The sequence below is a fragment of the Ranitomeya variabilis genome, chromosome 6, assembly GCF_051348905.1.
Source record: "Ranitomeya variabilis isolate aRanVar5 chromosome 6, aRanVar5.hap1, whole genome shotgun sequence".
Lineage (NCBI taxonomy): Eukaryota > Metazoa > Chordata > Amphibia > Anura > Dendrobatidae > Ranitomeya > Ranitomeya variabilis.
The window spans coordinates 25,839,656-25,858,647 of record NC_135237.1 but is presented as its reverse complement, the minus strand read 5'-3'; the positions used below and the strand labels follow the sequence as shown (position 1 = coordinate 25,858,647).

Here is an 18,992-nt window from a genome sequence, read left to right as displayed (position 1 = left end):
AGGTTGGGGAGGAGGTGGGATGGGATGGGATGGGGCCGAGCGCACAGGTGATGAGGTGCGATTTGGAGAGGAGACAATTAAGCCCCCCTTCAGTGATGTTGGATAGGGAGGTTATGGGGTTTGGGCATTGGTCTGGTATACAAAGGGGTTGTGGTGGTTGAACAAGGAAGACTTGCCTTGTTTGGTCGATCTTATTTGCACTGTGAGCTGTGAGGTCTTATATAGACAGGCGTGCGCCTTTCCAAATCAAGTCCTATCAGTTTAATTAAACACAGCTGGCCTCCAATGAAGGAGTAGAACCATCTCAAGAAGGATCACAAGGAAATGGACAGCATGGGACTTACATATGAGTGTCTGAGCAAAGGGTCTGAATACTGATGACCATGTGATATTTCAGTTTTTCTTAAATTTGCAAAAGTTTCTACATTTCTGGTTTTTTTTCAGTGAAGATGGGGTGCAGAGTGCACATTAATGGGAAAAAAATGTACTTTTTTGAATTTACCAAATGGCTGCAATGAGACAAGGAGTGAAAAATTTAGAGGGGTCTGAATACTTTCTGTACCCACTGTGTGTATGTGTGTGTGTGTGTGTATATATATATATAATTTGTTTTAAATTTTTAGAATGCTTTACTCACCTGCTTTTTTGTGTATTTTCTTTAGTTTAAAGTTTTCCTCTTTTTTATTACAAATGTGAATTGCAAACAAACCGCTCCATTTGGGCTACAGATTTATAATGTCTCCCCCGCTTCTCACCCCTTTATATCAGTATTCTGTTGTGCTCTCTCAGTCCAGCTATAAAATTGCAGGTTACTTTTCTTTCTGCCTTTTTCATACTTAAGAAACTGTCTGGAAAGTGAGAAGCTGCGAGGTCATAAAACAGTAGGACTGAAGGGTCATATTATTTTTTACCATGGTTACTAAGACCTGAAAAGACACCGTCCTGCCATTCCTTTGTGTTCTTTCTTGAGATTTCACCGTCTTCCTCGCATCATTTGTGCGCTGCCTCCTTTGTCATAAACTAGGACACGGCTACAATTGTACAAATATTATCAACTGCTTTATATAAAAATATCACAAAATCCCATCAAAAGAAGATGGGATGAAATGAAATGTGTTGGATAGAGAGGTAATTCTGATCCTTAAAGTTTAGAGGAATGAACAGAACCCAAAAGGATGGAATATAAAGCCACAACATTTGGGGGCATAATGGGGCTCATATACATAACCAGAACATGTAACCCCCTTTTACTACTCCCGAAAATTAATATAGACCACACACCAGAAACACGTAAATACACACAAAATAAATGCTAACTTTATATCTTCCTTTTTCAGGTCCGAGTCACACAGGGAAAGGAACCTTCTCACTTACTGAGCTTGTTCAAAGAAAAGCCTCTTATTATATACAAAGATGGCACATCCAGGAAAGGGGGTCAGGCGCCCCCCAGTGCGGTCAGACTCTTCCAGATCCGCAGGAACTTGTCTTTCATCACACGCATAGTGGAGGTAACTACCTGGAAGGAAATTTATCATAGAACTGGAAAAACACAAAAATCAGAAAATTTCTTCCAGAACTATAATCTGCTACTTATGCCATCATTAGCTACTTTGCATCTTTTCCTTCCGATTCTTCTATGCTCATTCCTTTTATGTCTTTTTCCTTTATGAGTGGGCCAGGGCAATGTTACCATCTCATCCAAGTTCATCTCCTTATGAGACTTGCCCTGAGAAAGAGCACCTCTGTGGTTCAATACCATGGTTTTCCTTTTTCTCCTTACATCCTCTTCCTGCTCACATCTCTTCTTTTCTCCTCCTTAAATGTCTTTCCCTTAATCTTTCATTCCCTTTCTTCCCCTTGCATCCTTTTTTCTGCTCACATCTCATCCTTTCTTTTTTCTTTAAATCATCCTCACCCCTCATCCTTTCCTCTCCTTACATTCCCTTCTTGTTTACATCCCATTCTTTTATTTCTTCTCTTTACATTCCATTCCTGCTCAAATTTCATCTGTTATTACATCCTTTTCCTTTATTTCTTTTTCTTTGATCCCATGTGTTTCCCTCCCCTTTCTTTCCTTTACATTCTCTCTCTCTCCTTTGCTCTTCTTACATCTCCTTCCTGCACACCTCTCATATTCCTCCTATTCTTCTTACGTTTCCCTTTCTTTAGACTCACATCTCTTCCCTTTCTTCTTACACCCCATTCTTACTCACATCTTGTCCTACCTTTTCTTAAACTTACATCCTCTTCCCAAAATGTTTTCTTTCCATTTTGTCTTCACTTTCCCTTCCCACCAACACCTCTTCTTACATCCTCATCCTTCCCTTTCTTCTCCTTATATCCTCTTCCCGCTCACATCTCATCCTTCCCTTTCTTCTCCTTACATCCTCTTCCTGCTCACATCTCATCCTTCCTTTCTTCTCCTTACATCCTCTTCCCGCTCACAAGTCATCCTTCCCTTTCTTCTCCTTACATCCTCTTCCCGCTCACATCTCATCCTTCCTTTTCTTCCCCTTACATCCTCTTCCCGCTCACATCTCATCCTTCCCTTTCTTCTCCTTACATCCTCTTCCTGCTCACATCTCATCCTTCCTTTCTTCTCCTTACATCCTCTTCCCGCTCACATCTCATCCTTCCCTTTCTTCGCCTTACATCCTCTTCCCGCTCACATCTCATCCTTCCTTTTCTTCTGCTTACATCCTCTTCCCGCTCACATCTCATCCTTCCTTTCTTGTCCTTACATCCCCTTCCCGCTCACATCTCATCCTTCCCTTTCTTCTAATCACATTCTCTTGCCGCTCACATCTCATCCTTCCCTTCTCGTCACATTCTCTTCCCGCTCACATCTCATCCTTCCCTTTTCCCGCTCACATCTCATCCTTCCCTTTCTTCTCCTTACATCCTCTTCCCGCTCACATCTCATCCTTCCCTTTCTTCTCCTTACATCCTGTTCCCGCTCACATCTCATCCTTCTCTTTCTTCTCGTCACATTCTCTTCCCGCTCACATCTCATCCTTCCCTTTCTTCTCCTTACATCCTCTTCCCGCTCATATCTCATCCTTCCCTTTCTTCTACTTACATCCTCTTCCCGCTCACATCTCAGCCTTCCTTTTCTTCCCCTTACATATCCCCTTCCCGCTCACATCTCATCCTTCCCTTTCTTCTCATCATTCTCTTCCCGCTCACATCTCATCCTTCCCTTCTCGTCACATTCTCTTCCCGCTCACATCTCATCCTTCCCTTTCTTCTCCTTACATCCTCTTCTCGCTTACATCTCATCCTTCCCTTTCTTCTCCTTACATCCTCTTCCCGCTCACATCTCATACTTCCCTTTCTTCTCCTTACATATCCTCTTCCCGCTCACATCTCATCCTTCCCTTTCTTCTCCTTACATCCTCTTCCCACTCACATCACATCCTTCCTTTCTTGTCCTTACATCCCCTTCCCGCTCACATCTCATCCTTCCCTTTCTTCTCCTTACATCCTCTTCCCGCTCACATCTCATCCTTCCCTTTCTTCTCCTTACATCCTCTTCCTGCTCACATCTCATTCTTCCCTTTCTTCTCCTTACATCCTCTTCCCACTCACATCTCATCCTTCCCTTTCTTCTCCTTGCATATCCCCTTCCTGCTCACATCTCATCCTTCCTTTTCTTCTCCTTACATCCTCTTCCCGCTCACATCTCATCCTTCCTTTTCTTCTCCTTACATCCCCTTCCCGCTCACATCTCATCCTTCCTTTTCTTCTACTTACATCCCCTTCCCGCTCACATCTCATCCTTCCCTTTCTTCTCCTTGCATATCCCCTTCCTGCTCACATCTCATCCTTCCCTTTCTTCTCCTTACATCCTCTTCCCGCTCACATCTCATCCTTCCTTTTCTTCTCCTTACATCCCCTTCCCGCTCACATCTCATCCTTCCCTTTCTTCTCCTTACATCCTCTTCCTGCTCACATCTCATCCTTCCTTTCTTCTCCTTACATCCTCTTCCCGCTCACATCTCATCCTTCCCTTTCTTCTCCTTACATCCTCTTCCCGCTCACATCTCATCCTTCCTTTTCTTCTGCTTACATCCTCTTCCCGCTCACATCTCATCCTTCCTTTCTTGTCCTTACATCCCCTTCCCGCTCACATCTCATCCTTCCCTTTCTTCTAATCACATTCTCTTGCCGCTCACATCTCATCCTTCCCTTCTCGTCACATTCTCTTCCCGCTCACATCTCATCCTTCCCTTTTCCCGCTCACATCTCATCCTTCCCTTTCTTCTCCTTACATCCTCTTCCCGCTCACATCTCATCCTTCCCTTTCTTCTCCTTACATCCTGTTCCCGCTCACATCTCATCCTTCTCTTTCTTCTCGTCACATTCTCTTCCCGCTCACATCTCATCCTTCCCTTTCTTCTCCTTACATCCTCTTCCCGCTCATATCTCATCCTTCCCTTTCTTCTACTTACATCCTCTTCCCGCTCACATCTCAGCCTTCCTTTTCTTCCCCTTACATATCCCCTTCCCGCTCACATCTCATCCTTCCCTTTCTTCTCATCATTCTCTTCCCGCTCACATCTCATCCTTCCCTTCTCGTCACATTCTCTTCCCGCTCACATCTGATCCTTCCCTTTCTTCTCCTTACATCCTCTTCTCGCTCACATCTCATCCTTCCCTTTCTTCTCCTTACATCCTCTTCCCGCTCACATCTCATACTTCCCTTTCTTCTCCTTACATATCCTCTTCCCGCTCACATCTCATCCTTCCCTTTCTTCTCCTTACATCCTCTTCCCACTCACATCACATCCTTCCTTTCTTGTCCTTACATCCCCTTCCCGCTCACATCTCATCCTTCCCTTTCTTCTCCTTACATCCTCTTCCCGCTCACATCTCATCCTTCCCTTTCTTCTCCTTACATCCTCTTCCTGCTCACATCTCATTCTTCCCTTTCTTCTCCTTACATCCTCTTCCCACTCACATCTCATCCTTCCCTTTCTTCTCCTTGCATATCCCCTTCCTGCTCACATCTCATCCTTCCTTTTCTTCTCCTTACATCCTCTTCCCGCTCACATCTCATCCTTCCTTTTCTTCTCCTTACATCCCCTTCCCGCTCACATCTCATCCTTCCTTTTCTTCTACTTACATCCCCTTCCCGCTCACATCTCATCCTTCCCTTTCTTCTCCTTGCATATCCCCTTCCTGCTCACATCTCATCCTTCCCTTTCTTCTCCTTACATCCTCTTCCCGCTCACATCTCATCCTTCCTTTTCTTCTCCTTACATCCCCTTCCCGCTCACATCTCATCCTTCCTTTTCTTCTACTTACATCCCCTTCCCGCTCACATCTCATCCTTCCCTTTCTTCTACTTACATCCCCTTCCCGCTCACATCTCATCCTTCCCTTTCTTCTCCTTACATATCACCTTCCCGCTCACATCTCATCCTTTCTTTTCTTCTCCTTACATCCCCTTCCCGCTCACATCTCATCCTTCCCTTTCTTCCCCTTACATCCTCTTCCTGCTCACATCTCATTCTTCCCTTTCTTCTCCTTACATCCTCTTCCCGCTCACATATAATTCTTTCCTTGCTTCTCCTTACATCCTCTTCCCGCTCACACCTCATCCTTCCCTCTCCTTACATCCTCTTCCTGCTCACATCTCATCCTTCCTTTTCTTCTGCTTACATCCTCTTCCCGCTCACATCTCATCCTTCCTTTCTTGTCCTTACATCCCCTTCTCGCTCACATCTCATCCTTCCCTTTCTTCTAATCACATTCTCTTGGCGCTCACATCTCATCCTTCCCTTCTCGTCACATTCTCTTCCCGCTCACATCTCATCCTTCCCTTTCTTCTCCTTACATCCTGTTCCCACTCACATCTCATCCTTCTCTTTCTTCTCGTCACATTCTCTTCCCGCTCACATCTCATCCTTCCCTTTCTTCTCCTTACATCCTCTTCCCGCTCATATCTCATCCTTCCCTTTCTTCTCCTTACATTCTCTTCCCGCTCACATCTCAGCCTTCCTTTTCTTCCCCTTACATATCCCCTTCCCGCTCACATCTCATCCTTCCCTTTCTTCTCGTCATTCTCTTCCCGCTCACATCTCATCCTTCCCTTCTCGTCACATTCTCTTCCCGCTCACATCTCATCCTTCCCTTTCTTCTCCTTACATCCTCTTCCCGCTCACATCTGATCCTTCCCTTTCTTCTCCTTACATCCTCTTCCCACTCACATCTCATCCTTCCCTTTCTTCTCCTTACATCCTCTTCCCGCTCACATCTCATCCTTCCCTTTCTTCTCCTTACATCCTCTTCCCACTCACATCTCATCCTTCCTTTCTTGTCCTTACATCCCCTTCCCGCTCACATCTCATCCTTCCCTTTCTTCTCCTTACATCCTCTTCCCGCTCACATCTCATCCTTCCCTTTCTTCTCCTTACATCCTCTTCCTGCTGACATCTCATTCTTCCCTTTCTTCTCCTTACATCCTCTTCCCACTCACATCTCATCCTTCCCTTTCTTCTCCTTGCATATCCCCTTCCTGCTCACATCTCATCCTTCCCTTTCTTCTCCTTACAACCTCTTCCCGCTCACATCTCATTCTTCCTTTTCTTCTCCTTAGATCCCCTTCCCGCTCACATCTCATCCTTCCTTTTCTTCTACTTACATCCTCTTCCCGCTCACATCTCATCCTTCCTTTTCTTCTCCTTACATCCCCTTCCCGCTCACATCTCATCCTTCCCTTTCTTCTCTTTATATTCTCTTCCCGCTCACATCTCATCCTTCCCTTTCTTCTACTTACATCCCCTTCCCGCTCACATCTCATCCTTCCCTTTCTTCTCCTTACATATCACCTTCCCGCTCACATCTCATCCTTCCTTTTCTTCTCCTTACATCCCCTTCCCGCTCACATCTCATCCTTCCTTTTCTTCTCCTTACATCCCCTTCCCGCTCACATCTCATCCTTCCCTTTCTTCCCCTTACATCCTCTTCCTGCTCACATCTCATCCTTCCTTTTCTTCTCCTTACATCCCCTTCCCGCTCACATCTCACCCTTCCCTTTCTTCTCTTTATATTCTCTTCCCGCTCACATCTCATCCTTCCCTTTCTTCTACTTACATCCCCTTCCCGCTCACATCTCATCCTTCCCTTTCTTCTCCTTACATATCACCTTCCCGCTCACATCTCATCCTTCCTTTTCTTCTCCTTACATCCCCTTCCCGCTCACATCTCATCCTTCCCTTTCTTCCCCTTACATCCTCTTCCCGCTCACATCTCATCCTTCCCTTTCTTCTCCTTACATCCTGTTCCCGCTCACATCTCATCCTTCTCTTTCTTCTCGTCACATTCTCTTCCCGCTCACATCTCATCCTTCCCTTTCTTCTCCTTACATCCTCTTCCCGCTCATATCTCATCCTTCCCTTTCTTCTCCTTACATCCTCTTCCCGCTCACATCTCAGCCTTCCTTTTCTTCCCCTTACATATCCCCTTCCCGCTCACATCTCATCCTTCCCTTTCTTCTCGTCATTCTCTTCCCGCTCACATCTCATCCTTCCCTTCTCGTCACATTCTCTTCCCGCTCACATCTCATCCTTCCCTTTCTTCTCCTTACATCCTCTTCCCGCTCACATCTGATCCTTCCCTTTCTTCTCCTTACATCCTCTTCCCGCTCACATCTCATCCTTCCCTTTCTTCTCCTTACATCCTCTTCCCGCTCACATCTCATCCTTCCCTTTCTTCTCCTTACATATCCTCTTCCCGCTCACATCTCATCCTTCCCTTTCTTCTCCTTACATCCTCTTCCCACTCACATCTCATCCTTCCTTTCTTGTCCTTACATCCCCTTCCCACTCACATCTCATCCTTCCCTTTCTTCTCCTTACATCCTCTTCCCGCTCACATCTCATCCTTCCCTTTCTTCTCCTTACATCCTCTTCCTGCTCACATCTCATTCTTCCCTTTCTTCTCCTTACATCCTCTTCCCACTCACATCTCATCCTTCCCTTTCTTCTCCTTGCATATCCCCTTCCTGCTCACATCTCATCCTTCCCTTTCTTCTCCTTACAACCTCTTCCCGCTCACATCTCATCCTTCCTTTTCTTCTCCTTAGATCCCCTTCCCGCTCACATCTCATCCTTCCTTTTCTTCTACTTACATCCCCTTCCCGCTCACATCTCATCCTTCCCTTTCTTCTCCTTGCATATCCCCTTCCTGCTCACATCTCATCCTTCCCTTTCTTCTCCTTACATCCTCTTCCCGCTCACATCTCATCCTTCCTTTTCTTCTCCTTACATCCCCTTCCCGCTCACATCTCATCCTTCCCTTTCTTCTCTTTATATTCTCTTCCCGCTCACATCTCATCCTTCCCTTTCTTCTACTTACATCCCCTTCCCGCTCACATCTCATCCTTCCCTTTCTTCTCCTTACATATCACCTTCCCGCTCACATCTCATCCTTCCTTTTCTTCTCCTTACATCCCCTTCCCGCTCACATCTCATCCTTCCCTTTCTTCCCCTTACATCCTCTTCCTGCTCACATCTCATCCTTCCCTTTCTTCTCCTTACATCCTCTTCCCGCTCACATCTCATCCTTCCTTTTCTTCTCCTTAGATCCCCTTCCCGCTCACATCTCATCCTTCCTTTTCTTCTACTTACATCCCCTTCCCGCTCACATCTCATCCTTCCCTTTCTTCTCCTTGCATATCCCCTTCCTGCTCACATCTCATCCTTCCCTTTCTTCTCCTTACATCCTCTTCCCGCTCACATCTCATCCTTCCTTTTCTTCTACTTACATCCCCTTCCCGCTCACATCTCATCCTTCCCTTTCTTCTCTTTATATTCTCTTCCCGCTCACATCTCATCCTTCCCTTTCTTCTACTTACATCCCCTTCCCACTCACATCTCATCCTTCCGTTTCTTCTCCTTGCATATCCCCTTCCTGCTCACATCTCATCCTTCCCTTTCTTCTCCTTGCATATCCCCTTCCTGCTCACATCTCATCCTTCCCTTTCTTCTCCTTACAACCTCTTCCCGCTCACATCTCATCCTTCCTTTTCTTCTCCTTAGATCCCCTTCCCGCTCACATCTCATCCTTCCTTTTCTTCTACTTACATCCCCTTCCCGCTCACATCTCATCCTTCCCTTTCTTCTCCTTGCATATCCCCTTCCTGCTCACATCTCATCCTTCCCTTTCTTCTCCTTACATCCTCTTCCCGCTCACATCTCATCCTTCCTTTTCTTCTCCTTACATCCCCTTCCCGCTCACATCTCATCCTTCCCTTTCTTCTCTTTATATTCTCTTCCCACTCACATCTCATCCTTCCCTTTCTTCTACTTACATCCCCTTCCCGCTCACATCTCATCCTTCCCTTTCTTCTCCTTACATATCACCTTCCCGCTCACATCTCATCCTTCCTTTTCTTCTCCTTACATCCCCTTCCCGCTCACATCTCATCCTTCCCTTTCTTCCCCTTACATCCTCTTCCTGCTCACATCTCATCCTTCCCTTTCTTCTCCTTACATCCTCTTCCCGCTCACATCTCATCCTTCCTTTTCTTCTCCTTAGATCCCCTTCCCGCTCACATCTCATCCTTCCTTTTCTTCTACTTACATCCCCTTCCCGCTCACATCTCATCCTTCCCTTTCTTCCCCTTACATCCTCTTCCTGCTCACATCTCATCCTTCCCTTTCTTCTCCTTACATCCTCTTCCCGCTCACATCTCATCCTTCCTTTTCTTCTACTTACATCCCCTTCCCGCTCACATCTCATCCTTCCCTTTCTTCCCCTTACATCCTCTTCCTGCTCACATCTCATCCTTCCCTTTCTTCTCCTTACATCCTCTTCCCGCTCACATCTCATCCTTCCTTTTCTTCTACTTACATCCCCTTCCCGCTCACATCTCATCCTTCCCTTTCTTCTCTTTATATTCTCTTCCTGCTCACATCTCATTCTTCCCTTTCTTCTCCTTACTTCCCCCTTCTGCTCACATCCCCTTACCGCTCACAAACCATTCTTCCCTTTCTTCTTTTTCCTCCTTTATTTTGTGGTGTGTAACACACAACGTAATGTTAATTTGAAGTTACAATTGAGATAATAACTTTACAAATATCCTTCAACAAGTGAGTACAATGGAAGACAAGAAACGTGGAATAATTATTTCTTAATTTTTATACTTTTCTTTCTATATTTTCAGGTAGATGCATCCGCTACCTCGCTCAATTCCAATGATGTGTTTGTATTGAAGCTGAAGAATAATTCTGGCTATGAGTGGATAGGAAGAGGCGCGAGCGGAGAAGAAGAGAAGGGAGCAGGATATGTCATCAATATCCTCAAATGCAAGATAACAAGGATAAAAGAAGGACAGGAGCCAGGTCTGAAGGTTCTTTTATTTGCATTCTAATAAGTGAATCTTTGGAAATTGGCTTTGGATGAAGGATGTGGCTCTTGGCTTTCTTCTCAGGCCCATGACCTTTAATTAGAGGTAACGGGCATGCACAACGGCAGCTCGATTTAGATGGCCAACACCGGACCTCAGTTCTTGGAGACTGTTGGAATTCCCAATGATCAGATACTTTTCTCCTGTCATGTTGATAGGGTGTAACTTTGGGAAAACCCTTTTAAGTCAGTGAAGGCTGAACTATTGGAATATGAAGTTGCACCTGTCTTATTCTATATGTAACAAATACTCTATACTTGATAGAAAATGCGCCCATCCACAAAATGACCACATCAGACTCAGCCCTAGGGTCTAAACTAACATTCCAGTGGCAGAAATGGAGCATAGCCTAGGAAGAAGGGGCCACCCTTTCTTATCCCAAAAAAGCCACAATTTCATATTGAACCATCCCCAAGGGGTCCATTAAAAATTAAACAGGTTTTTACTTTCCGAGATACTTGTATCAAAAGTATATAATACGGAAAACTGAGCTGCTTCAAGTTTATGATGATCGGGCCTAAACTTAAAGAAAATAACTTTTAAACACAGTCTAGTAACAAGCAATTCTTGGAAACTTTTTCTGGCTGTAGATGACTTCTGGAGCTCCCTGGGAGGTAAAAAATCGTATCAGACGTCTGAGCTCCTCGGATCCCAGGTGGCAAATCATCCACCACGGCTTTATGGCTGCTCAAACAAGTCTGGGAGATTTGTGGTAAGTCTGAAGCTTTTAACAGAAAAACAATACAATATAAAGTGTATCTATTATTATCATTACCATCATAATGCAGAAAATCAGGTAAAAATATGTAATATCATTGGAAGAGTGTAACATCTTCATTCCTATAAAATACTTATCCTTGACATGTATTATCTAAACTTAGATCGAAGAGGTCCCAGGAGAATTTACACAAGAAGATTTGGCAGAAGATGACGTCATGTTACTGGATACATGGGAACAGGTATTATAAGGCTGCAGGGTTCGGTTCTGGATATACAAGAATATAACTACTATATTACTGCTCCTATGTACAAGAATATAACTACTATAATACTGCCCCTATGTACAAGAATATAACCACTATAATACTGCTCCTATGTACAAGAATATAACTACTATAATACTGCTCCTATGTACAAGAATATAACTACTATAATACTGCTCCTATGTACAAGAATATAGCTACTATAATACTGCCCCTATGTACAAGAATATAATTACTATAATACTGCTCCTTATATACAAGAATATAACTACTATAATACTACCCTATGTACAAGAATATTACTACTATAATACTGCTCCTATGTACAAGAATATAACTACTATAATACTGCCCCCTATGTACAAGAATATAAATACTATAATACTGCTCCTTATATACAAGAATATAACTACTATAATACTGCTCCTATGTACAAGAATATAACTACTATAATACTGCTCCTATGTACAAGAATATAACTACTATATTACTGCTCCTATGTACAAGAATATAACTACTATAATACTGCCCCTATGTACAAGAATATAACCACTATAATACTGCTCCTATGTACAAGAATATAACTACTATAATACTGCTCCTATGTACAAGAATATAACTACTATAATACTGCTCCTATGTACAGGAATATAACTACTATAATACTGCCCCCTATGTACAAGAATATAAATACTATAATACTGCTCCTTATATACAAGAATATAACTACTATAATACTGCTCCTATGTACAAGAATATAACTACTATAATACTGCTCCTATGTACAAGAATATAACTACTATAATACTGTTCCTATGTACAAGAATATAACTACTATAATAAAGCCCCTATGTACAAGAATATAACTACTATAAACTGCTCCCTATGTACAAGAATATAACTACTATAATACCGCTCCTATGTACAAGAATATAACTACTATAATACTGTCCCTATGTACAAGAATATAACTACTATAATACTGCCCCCTATGTACAAAAATATAACTACTATAAACTGCTCCCTATGTACAAGAATATAACTACTATAATACTGCTCCTATTTACAAGAATATAACTACTATAATACTGCTCCTATGTACAAGAATATAACTACTATAATACTGTCCCCTATGTACAAGAATATAACTACTATAATACCGCCCCTATGTACAAGAATATAACTATTACAATACTGCTCCTATGTACAAGAATATAACTACTATAATACTGCCTCTATGTACAAGAATATAACTACTATAATACTGCCCCTATGTACAAGAATATAACTACTATAATACTGCTCCTATGTACAAGAATATAACTATTATAATACTACCCTATGTACAAGAATATAACTACTATAATACTGCTCCCTATGTACAAGAATATAACTACTATAATACTGCCCCTATCTACAAGAATATAACTACTATAATACTGCTCCTATGTACAAGAATATAACTACTATAATACTGCTCCTATGTACAAGAATATAACTATTATAATACTGCTCCTATGTACAAGAATATAACTACTATAATACTGCCTCTATGTACAAGAATATAACTACTATAATACTGCTCCTATGTACAAGAATATAACTATTATAATACTACCCTATGTACATGAATATAACTACTATAATACTGCTCCCTATGTACAAGAATATAACTACTATAATACTGCTCCTATCTACAAGAATAGAACTACTATAATACCACTCCTATGTACAAGAATATAACTACTATAATACCGCTCCTATGTACAAGAATATAACTACTATAATACTGCCCCCTATGTACAAAAATATAACTACTATAAACTGCTCCCTATGTACAAGAATATAACTACTATAATACTGCTCCCTATGTACAAGAATATAACTACTATAATACTGCTCCTATGTACAAGAATATAACTATTATAATACTACCCTATGTACATGAATATAACTACTATAATACTGCTCCCTATGTACAAGAATATAACTACTATAATACTGCTCCTATCTACAAGAATATAACTACTATAATACCGCTCCTATGTACAAGAATATAACTACTATAATACTGCCCCCTATGTACAAAAATATAACTACTATAAACTGCTCCCTATGTACAAGAATATAACTACTATAATACTGCTCCTATTTACAAGAATATAACTACTATAATACTGCTCCTATGTACAAGAATATAACTACTATAATACTGTCCCCTATGTACAAGAATATAACTACTATAATACCGCCCCTATGTACAAGAATATAACTATTACAATACTGCTCCTATGTACAAGAATATAACTACTATAATACTGCCTCTATGTACAAGAATATAACTACTATAATACTGCCCCTATGTACAAGAATATAACTACTATAATACTGCTCCTATGTACAAGAATATAACTATTATAATACTACCCTATGTACAAGAATATAACTACTATAATACTGCTCCCTATGTACAAGAATATAACTACTATAATACTGCTCCTATCTACAAGAATAGAACTACTATAATACCACTCCTATGTACAAGAATATAACTACTATAATACTGCCCCTATGTACAAGAAAATATCTACTATAATACTGCCCCTATGTAAAAGAATATAACTACTATAATACTGCCCCTATGTACAAGAATATAACTACTATAATACTGCTCCCTATGTACAAGAATATATCTACTATAATACTGCCACTCCATCTTCAGCGTCTTCTACAGTGACGATCAGGTCAGAGGGTGCGGTGACGTGGTTAGTGTGCGCCCTCTGCCTGAACGTCAGTGCACAGGAGACGCTGAAGATGGAGCGGCGCCGGAATGGGGAAAGGTGAATATTGAAAGTGCCGGGGGTCTGAGTGACGGAGAGGTGAGTATGTGATTTTCTATTTTTTTATCTCATCAACAGCTAATGGGGCAAGTGTCTATATGGATCATCTATGGGGCCATAACGTTTGTGCAGCGCTATATGGGGGCCATAACATTTTTGCAGCGCTATATGGGGGCTATAACGTTTGTGCAGCACTATATGGGGCCATAACGTTTGTGCAGCAGTATATGGGGCCATAACGTTTGTGCAGCACTATATGGGGGCCATAACGTTTGTGCAGCACTATATGGGGCCATAACGTTTGTGCAGCACTATATGGGGCAAGTGTCTTTATGGAGCATCTTATGGGGCCCATCATAAACTGTATGAAACATTATATGGGGCTCCTGATTCAATATGGATATTCAAAAACACTTAACCTACTGATGTCTCAATTAATTTTACTTTTATTGGTATCTATTTTTACTTTTGACATTTACTGGCAGCTGCTGCATTTCCCACCCTAGGCTTATACTCGAGTCAATACGTTTTCCCAGTTTTTTGTGGCAAAATTAGGGGGGGTCGGCTTATACTCTAGTATATACGGTACTATAATACTGTCCCTATGTACAAGAATATAACTACTATAATACTGTCCCTATGTACAAGAATAAAACTACTATAATACTGTCCCTATGTACAAGAGTATAACTACTATAATACTGCCCCTATGTGCAAGAATATAACTACTATAATACTGCCCCTATGTACAAGAATATAACTACTATAATACTACCCCTATGTACAAGAATATAACTACTATAATACTGCCCCTATGTACAAGAATATAACTACTATAATACTGCTCCTATGTACAAGAATATAACTACTATAATACTACCCCTATGTACAAGAATATAACTACTATAATACTGCCCCTATGTACAAAAATATAACTACTATAATACTGCCCCTATATACAAGAATATAACTACTATAATACTGCCCTATTTACAAGAATATAACTACTATAATACTGCTCCTATGTACAAGAATATAACTACTATAATACTACCCCTATGTACAAGAATATAACTACTATAATACTGCCCCTATGTACAAGAATATAACTACTATAATACTACCCCCCTATGCACAAGAATATAACTACTATAATACTGCCCTATTTACAAGAATATAACTACTATAATACTGCTTCTATGTACAAGAATATAACTACTATAATACTGCCCCTATGTACAAGAATATAACTACTATAATACTGCTCCTATGTACAAGAATATAACTACTATAATACTACCCCTATGTACAAGAATATAACTACTATAATACTGCCCCCTATGTACAAGAATATAACTACTATAATACTGCTCCTATGTTCAAGAATATAACTACTATAATACTGCTCCTATGTACTGAATATAACTACTATAATACTGCTCCTATGTACAAGAATATAACTACTATAATACTGCCCCTATGTATAAGAATATAACTACCATAATACTGCCCCCTATGTACAAGAATATAACTACTATAATACTGCTCCTATGTACAAGAATATAACTACTATAATACTGCCCTATGTACAAGAATATAACTACTATAATATTGCTCCTATGTACAAGAATATAACTACTATAATACTGCCCCTATGTACAAGAATATAACTACTATAATACTGCCCCTATGTACAAGAATATAACTACTATAATACTGCTCCTATGTACAAGAATATAACTACTATAATACTGCTCCTATGTACAAGAATATAACTACTATAATACTGCCCCTATGTACAAGAATATAACTACTATAATACTGCTCCTATGTACAAGAATATAACTACTATAATACTGCTCCTATATACAAGAATATAACTACTATAATACTGCTCCTATATACAAGAATATAACTACTATAATACTGCCCCTATGTACAAGAATATAACTACTATAATATTGCTCCTATGTACAAGAATATAACTACTATAATACTGCTCCTATGTACAAGAATATAACTACTATAATACTGCTCCTATGTACAAGAATATAACTACTATAATACTGCCCCTATGTACAAGAATATAACTACTATAATACTGCTCCTATGTACAAGAATATAACTACTATAATACTGCTCCTATATACAAGAATATAACTACTATAATACTGCTCCCTATGTACAAGAATATAACTACTATAATACTGCTCCTATATACAAGAATATAACTACTATAATACTGCCCCTATGTACAAGAATATAACTACTATAATACTGCCCCCTATGTACAAGAATATAACTACTATAATACTGCCCCTATGTGCAAGAATACAACTACTATAATACTGCTCCTATGTACAATGTATCACAATTGTAGCAATTACAGTGCAGTTTTTATGTATGATCTTGGTTGCTGACTTTCTCATATTGCCATTATCATCAGCCAGTTTCTTTCCGGCCCCTTATGTCTCGGTGCAGCTTTATGATAATCCCCTCCGGCACACAGTCACGTGTGTTATTATTTATATCCCTTTATTACATATACAGTGTATTAATAGCTTTCACCAGTATCGGGCTGGGTCTTCTTGTTTCTCACCGGCTTTTTCTTTATTCCCAGATTTTCTTATGGATCGGGAAAGATGCTAATGAAGTAGAGAAGAAAGAATCGATGAAGTCAGGTAAGACTCTGACCCCAGTTCTATGAGGATTGTGCTGGTGTCATTGTATAACGAGTAACCTGAGGCCGGACTGACGTAGGGAGAGGTCTGCTATGCAGTGCATACTGTATATCGCCATATAATGGTATCCTTAGTTAGGGCCCGATCCAGGTGTATGTAGGCGCTTGGTCTACACACTACCAGTGGGTAGCACTCTACATTAATAATATTACCCAGATTGCTGTGCCTTCCCCTGTACCCACTGGGCCATGGCATTTCTCCATTTCTGCTGGTGATGACACCGTCCTGACATGTAATTCTTTTTTCGCCTTTACTTAATGTTTTCATTTTGATCAAGTGCAGTACCTACTTTTAGCCTAAAGATGTCACTGTTGACTCTGTACCCTATACTGCGCCTTTACTGTGCACTCTGATGGCATCTTACAGTAGACATTTACCAGAAATGTCTCCTCTTTCCTTCCAGCCAAGCAATACATTAACACTGATCCATCTGGAAGAGATAAACGAATCCCCGTTACTACCGTGAAACAGGGACATGAACCCCCAACATTCACCGGATGGTTCCTGGGCTGGGATTTCAGCAGGTGGCAGCAGTAAGATGATGTGCAAGAACCTGGAAACATGAGGACGCCAACATCCAAAGATCCAGTTATATCCACTTGTCTCCAGCCATATAACCATATTCCCTGATGCGATTCCCCGGCGCTGCTTTTTGTGGCTGTTTTGGATAAACATGTTACATATATTACATTACATTTCTACGATCTTTACCATTTAATATCATTTCATTATGTTCATGGTTTTTTTTTTAATATCAGAAAATTCTCTTTATGCATTTGGAATGTTTAATAAAAGTACAAATTTCAGAACAAGAGTTTTATGTCCCAGTTTTGTGCCCACAGTTTAGGAGAAAAATGTTATTGCATTGTAATAAAATATTTCTATCACCACTAGGGGGCGCTCACTGCATACGGATTCATGATTAAGGTTTATGCAGTTCTCACTGCACTCAATGTAGTGAGCTCCCCCTAGTGGTGATTGACAGCATTTTTTTAAACTATAAAAAGAAGCAGAGGATGTAAATCTTGCCCTCTAAACAAATTCTTGGTCTTATCCAGCCACCATCCTGATAGGATATTAATAAACCCATAATTAGTCCACAATAACAGAGGACCACCATGAACAACATATCAATATTTATCTAGGCGGCACCTGCTATACTACAAGACCACCAGGACTATGACATAAATTCAATGATTAACCTCTAACCCACTCTAGGTAAAAATGTGATGTAGCAAATATACAGAAACAGGAGGGTGACAATCCCAAGAAAAGGAAGTTGTGTCGCTGACCTCAGGAGGAGGAAGGGTGCTGCTAAATCAACTAACTAAACTATTAACTCCCACAGCAAAAGGAAAATGGTGTGCTACCTGTCCCGAGGTTATTAAGGTATATAAATAAGGTATATATTCCCAAAAGTAAGATGTGCAGCCAATCTCAAGAGGAAGACTATGTGCAAATCTTAGGAGGAAGGGCATGACTTTGACACTAAAAGAAAACACCATCAAAGAGGACATAACGGTGTTGCCAAGAGGAGGAAGGTGTGCACCCGACCCCAACAGGAATATGTGCAGCATTCCCAAGGGGAAGTTGTGCAGCCGACCACAAGAAGAAGATGTGCAGCCGACCCCAAGAGGAAGGCATGCAGCCGACCCCAAGAGGAAGGCGTGCAGCCGACCCCAAGAGGAAGGCATGCAGCCGACCCCAAGAGGAAGGCGTGCAGCCGACCCCAAGAGGAAGGCGTGCAGCCGACCCCAAGAGGAAGGCGTGCAGCTGCCCCCAAGAGGAAGGTGTGCAGCTGCCCCCAAGAGGAAGGTGTGCAGCTGCCCCCAAGAGGAAGGCGTGCAGCTGACCCCAAGAGGAAGGCGTGCAGCTGACCCCAAGAGGAAGGTGTGCAGCTGCCCCCAAGAGGAAGGTGTGCAGCTGCCCCCAAGAGGAAGGCGTGCAGCTGACCCCAAGAGGAAGGCGTGCAGCTGACCCCAAAAGAAAGATGTGCAGCTGACCCCAAGAGGAA

General features: G+C 41.4%; 1 protein-coding gene across 1 annotated transcript in view; it reads left to right on the top strand.

The window, feature by feature from the left end:
- Positions 1–17,792, top strand: part of SCIN (scinderin) — a 112,549-nt gene extending 94,757 nt beyond the window's left edge. Inside the window, exons 11-16 of the mRNA XM_077268085.1 lie at positions 1,338–1,508; positions 10,172–10,349; positions 11,005–11,126; positions 11,296–11,373; positions 16,858–16,918; positions 17,382–17,792. Coding sequence (XP_077124200.1) covers positions 1,338–1,508; positions 10,172–10,349; positions 11,005–11,126; positions 11,296–11,373; positions 16,858–16,918; positions 17,382–17,515 — 744 coding nt within the window. The 3' untranslated portion in view covers positions 17,516–17,792. The remainder of the gene's footprint in view (positions 1–1,337; positions 1,509–10,171; positions 10,350–11,004; positions 11,127–11,295; positions 11,374–16,857; positions 16,919–17,381) is intronic.
- Positions 17,793–18,992: the final 1,200 nt, after the last annotated feature.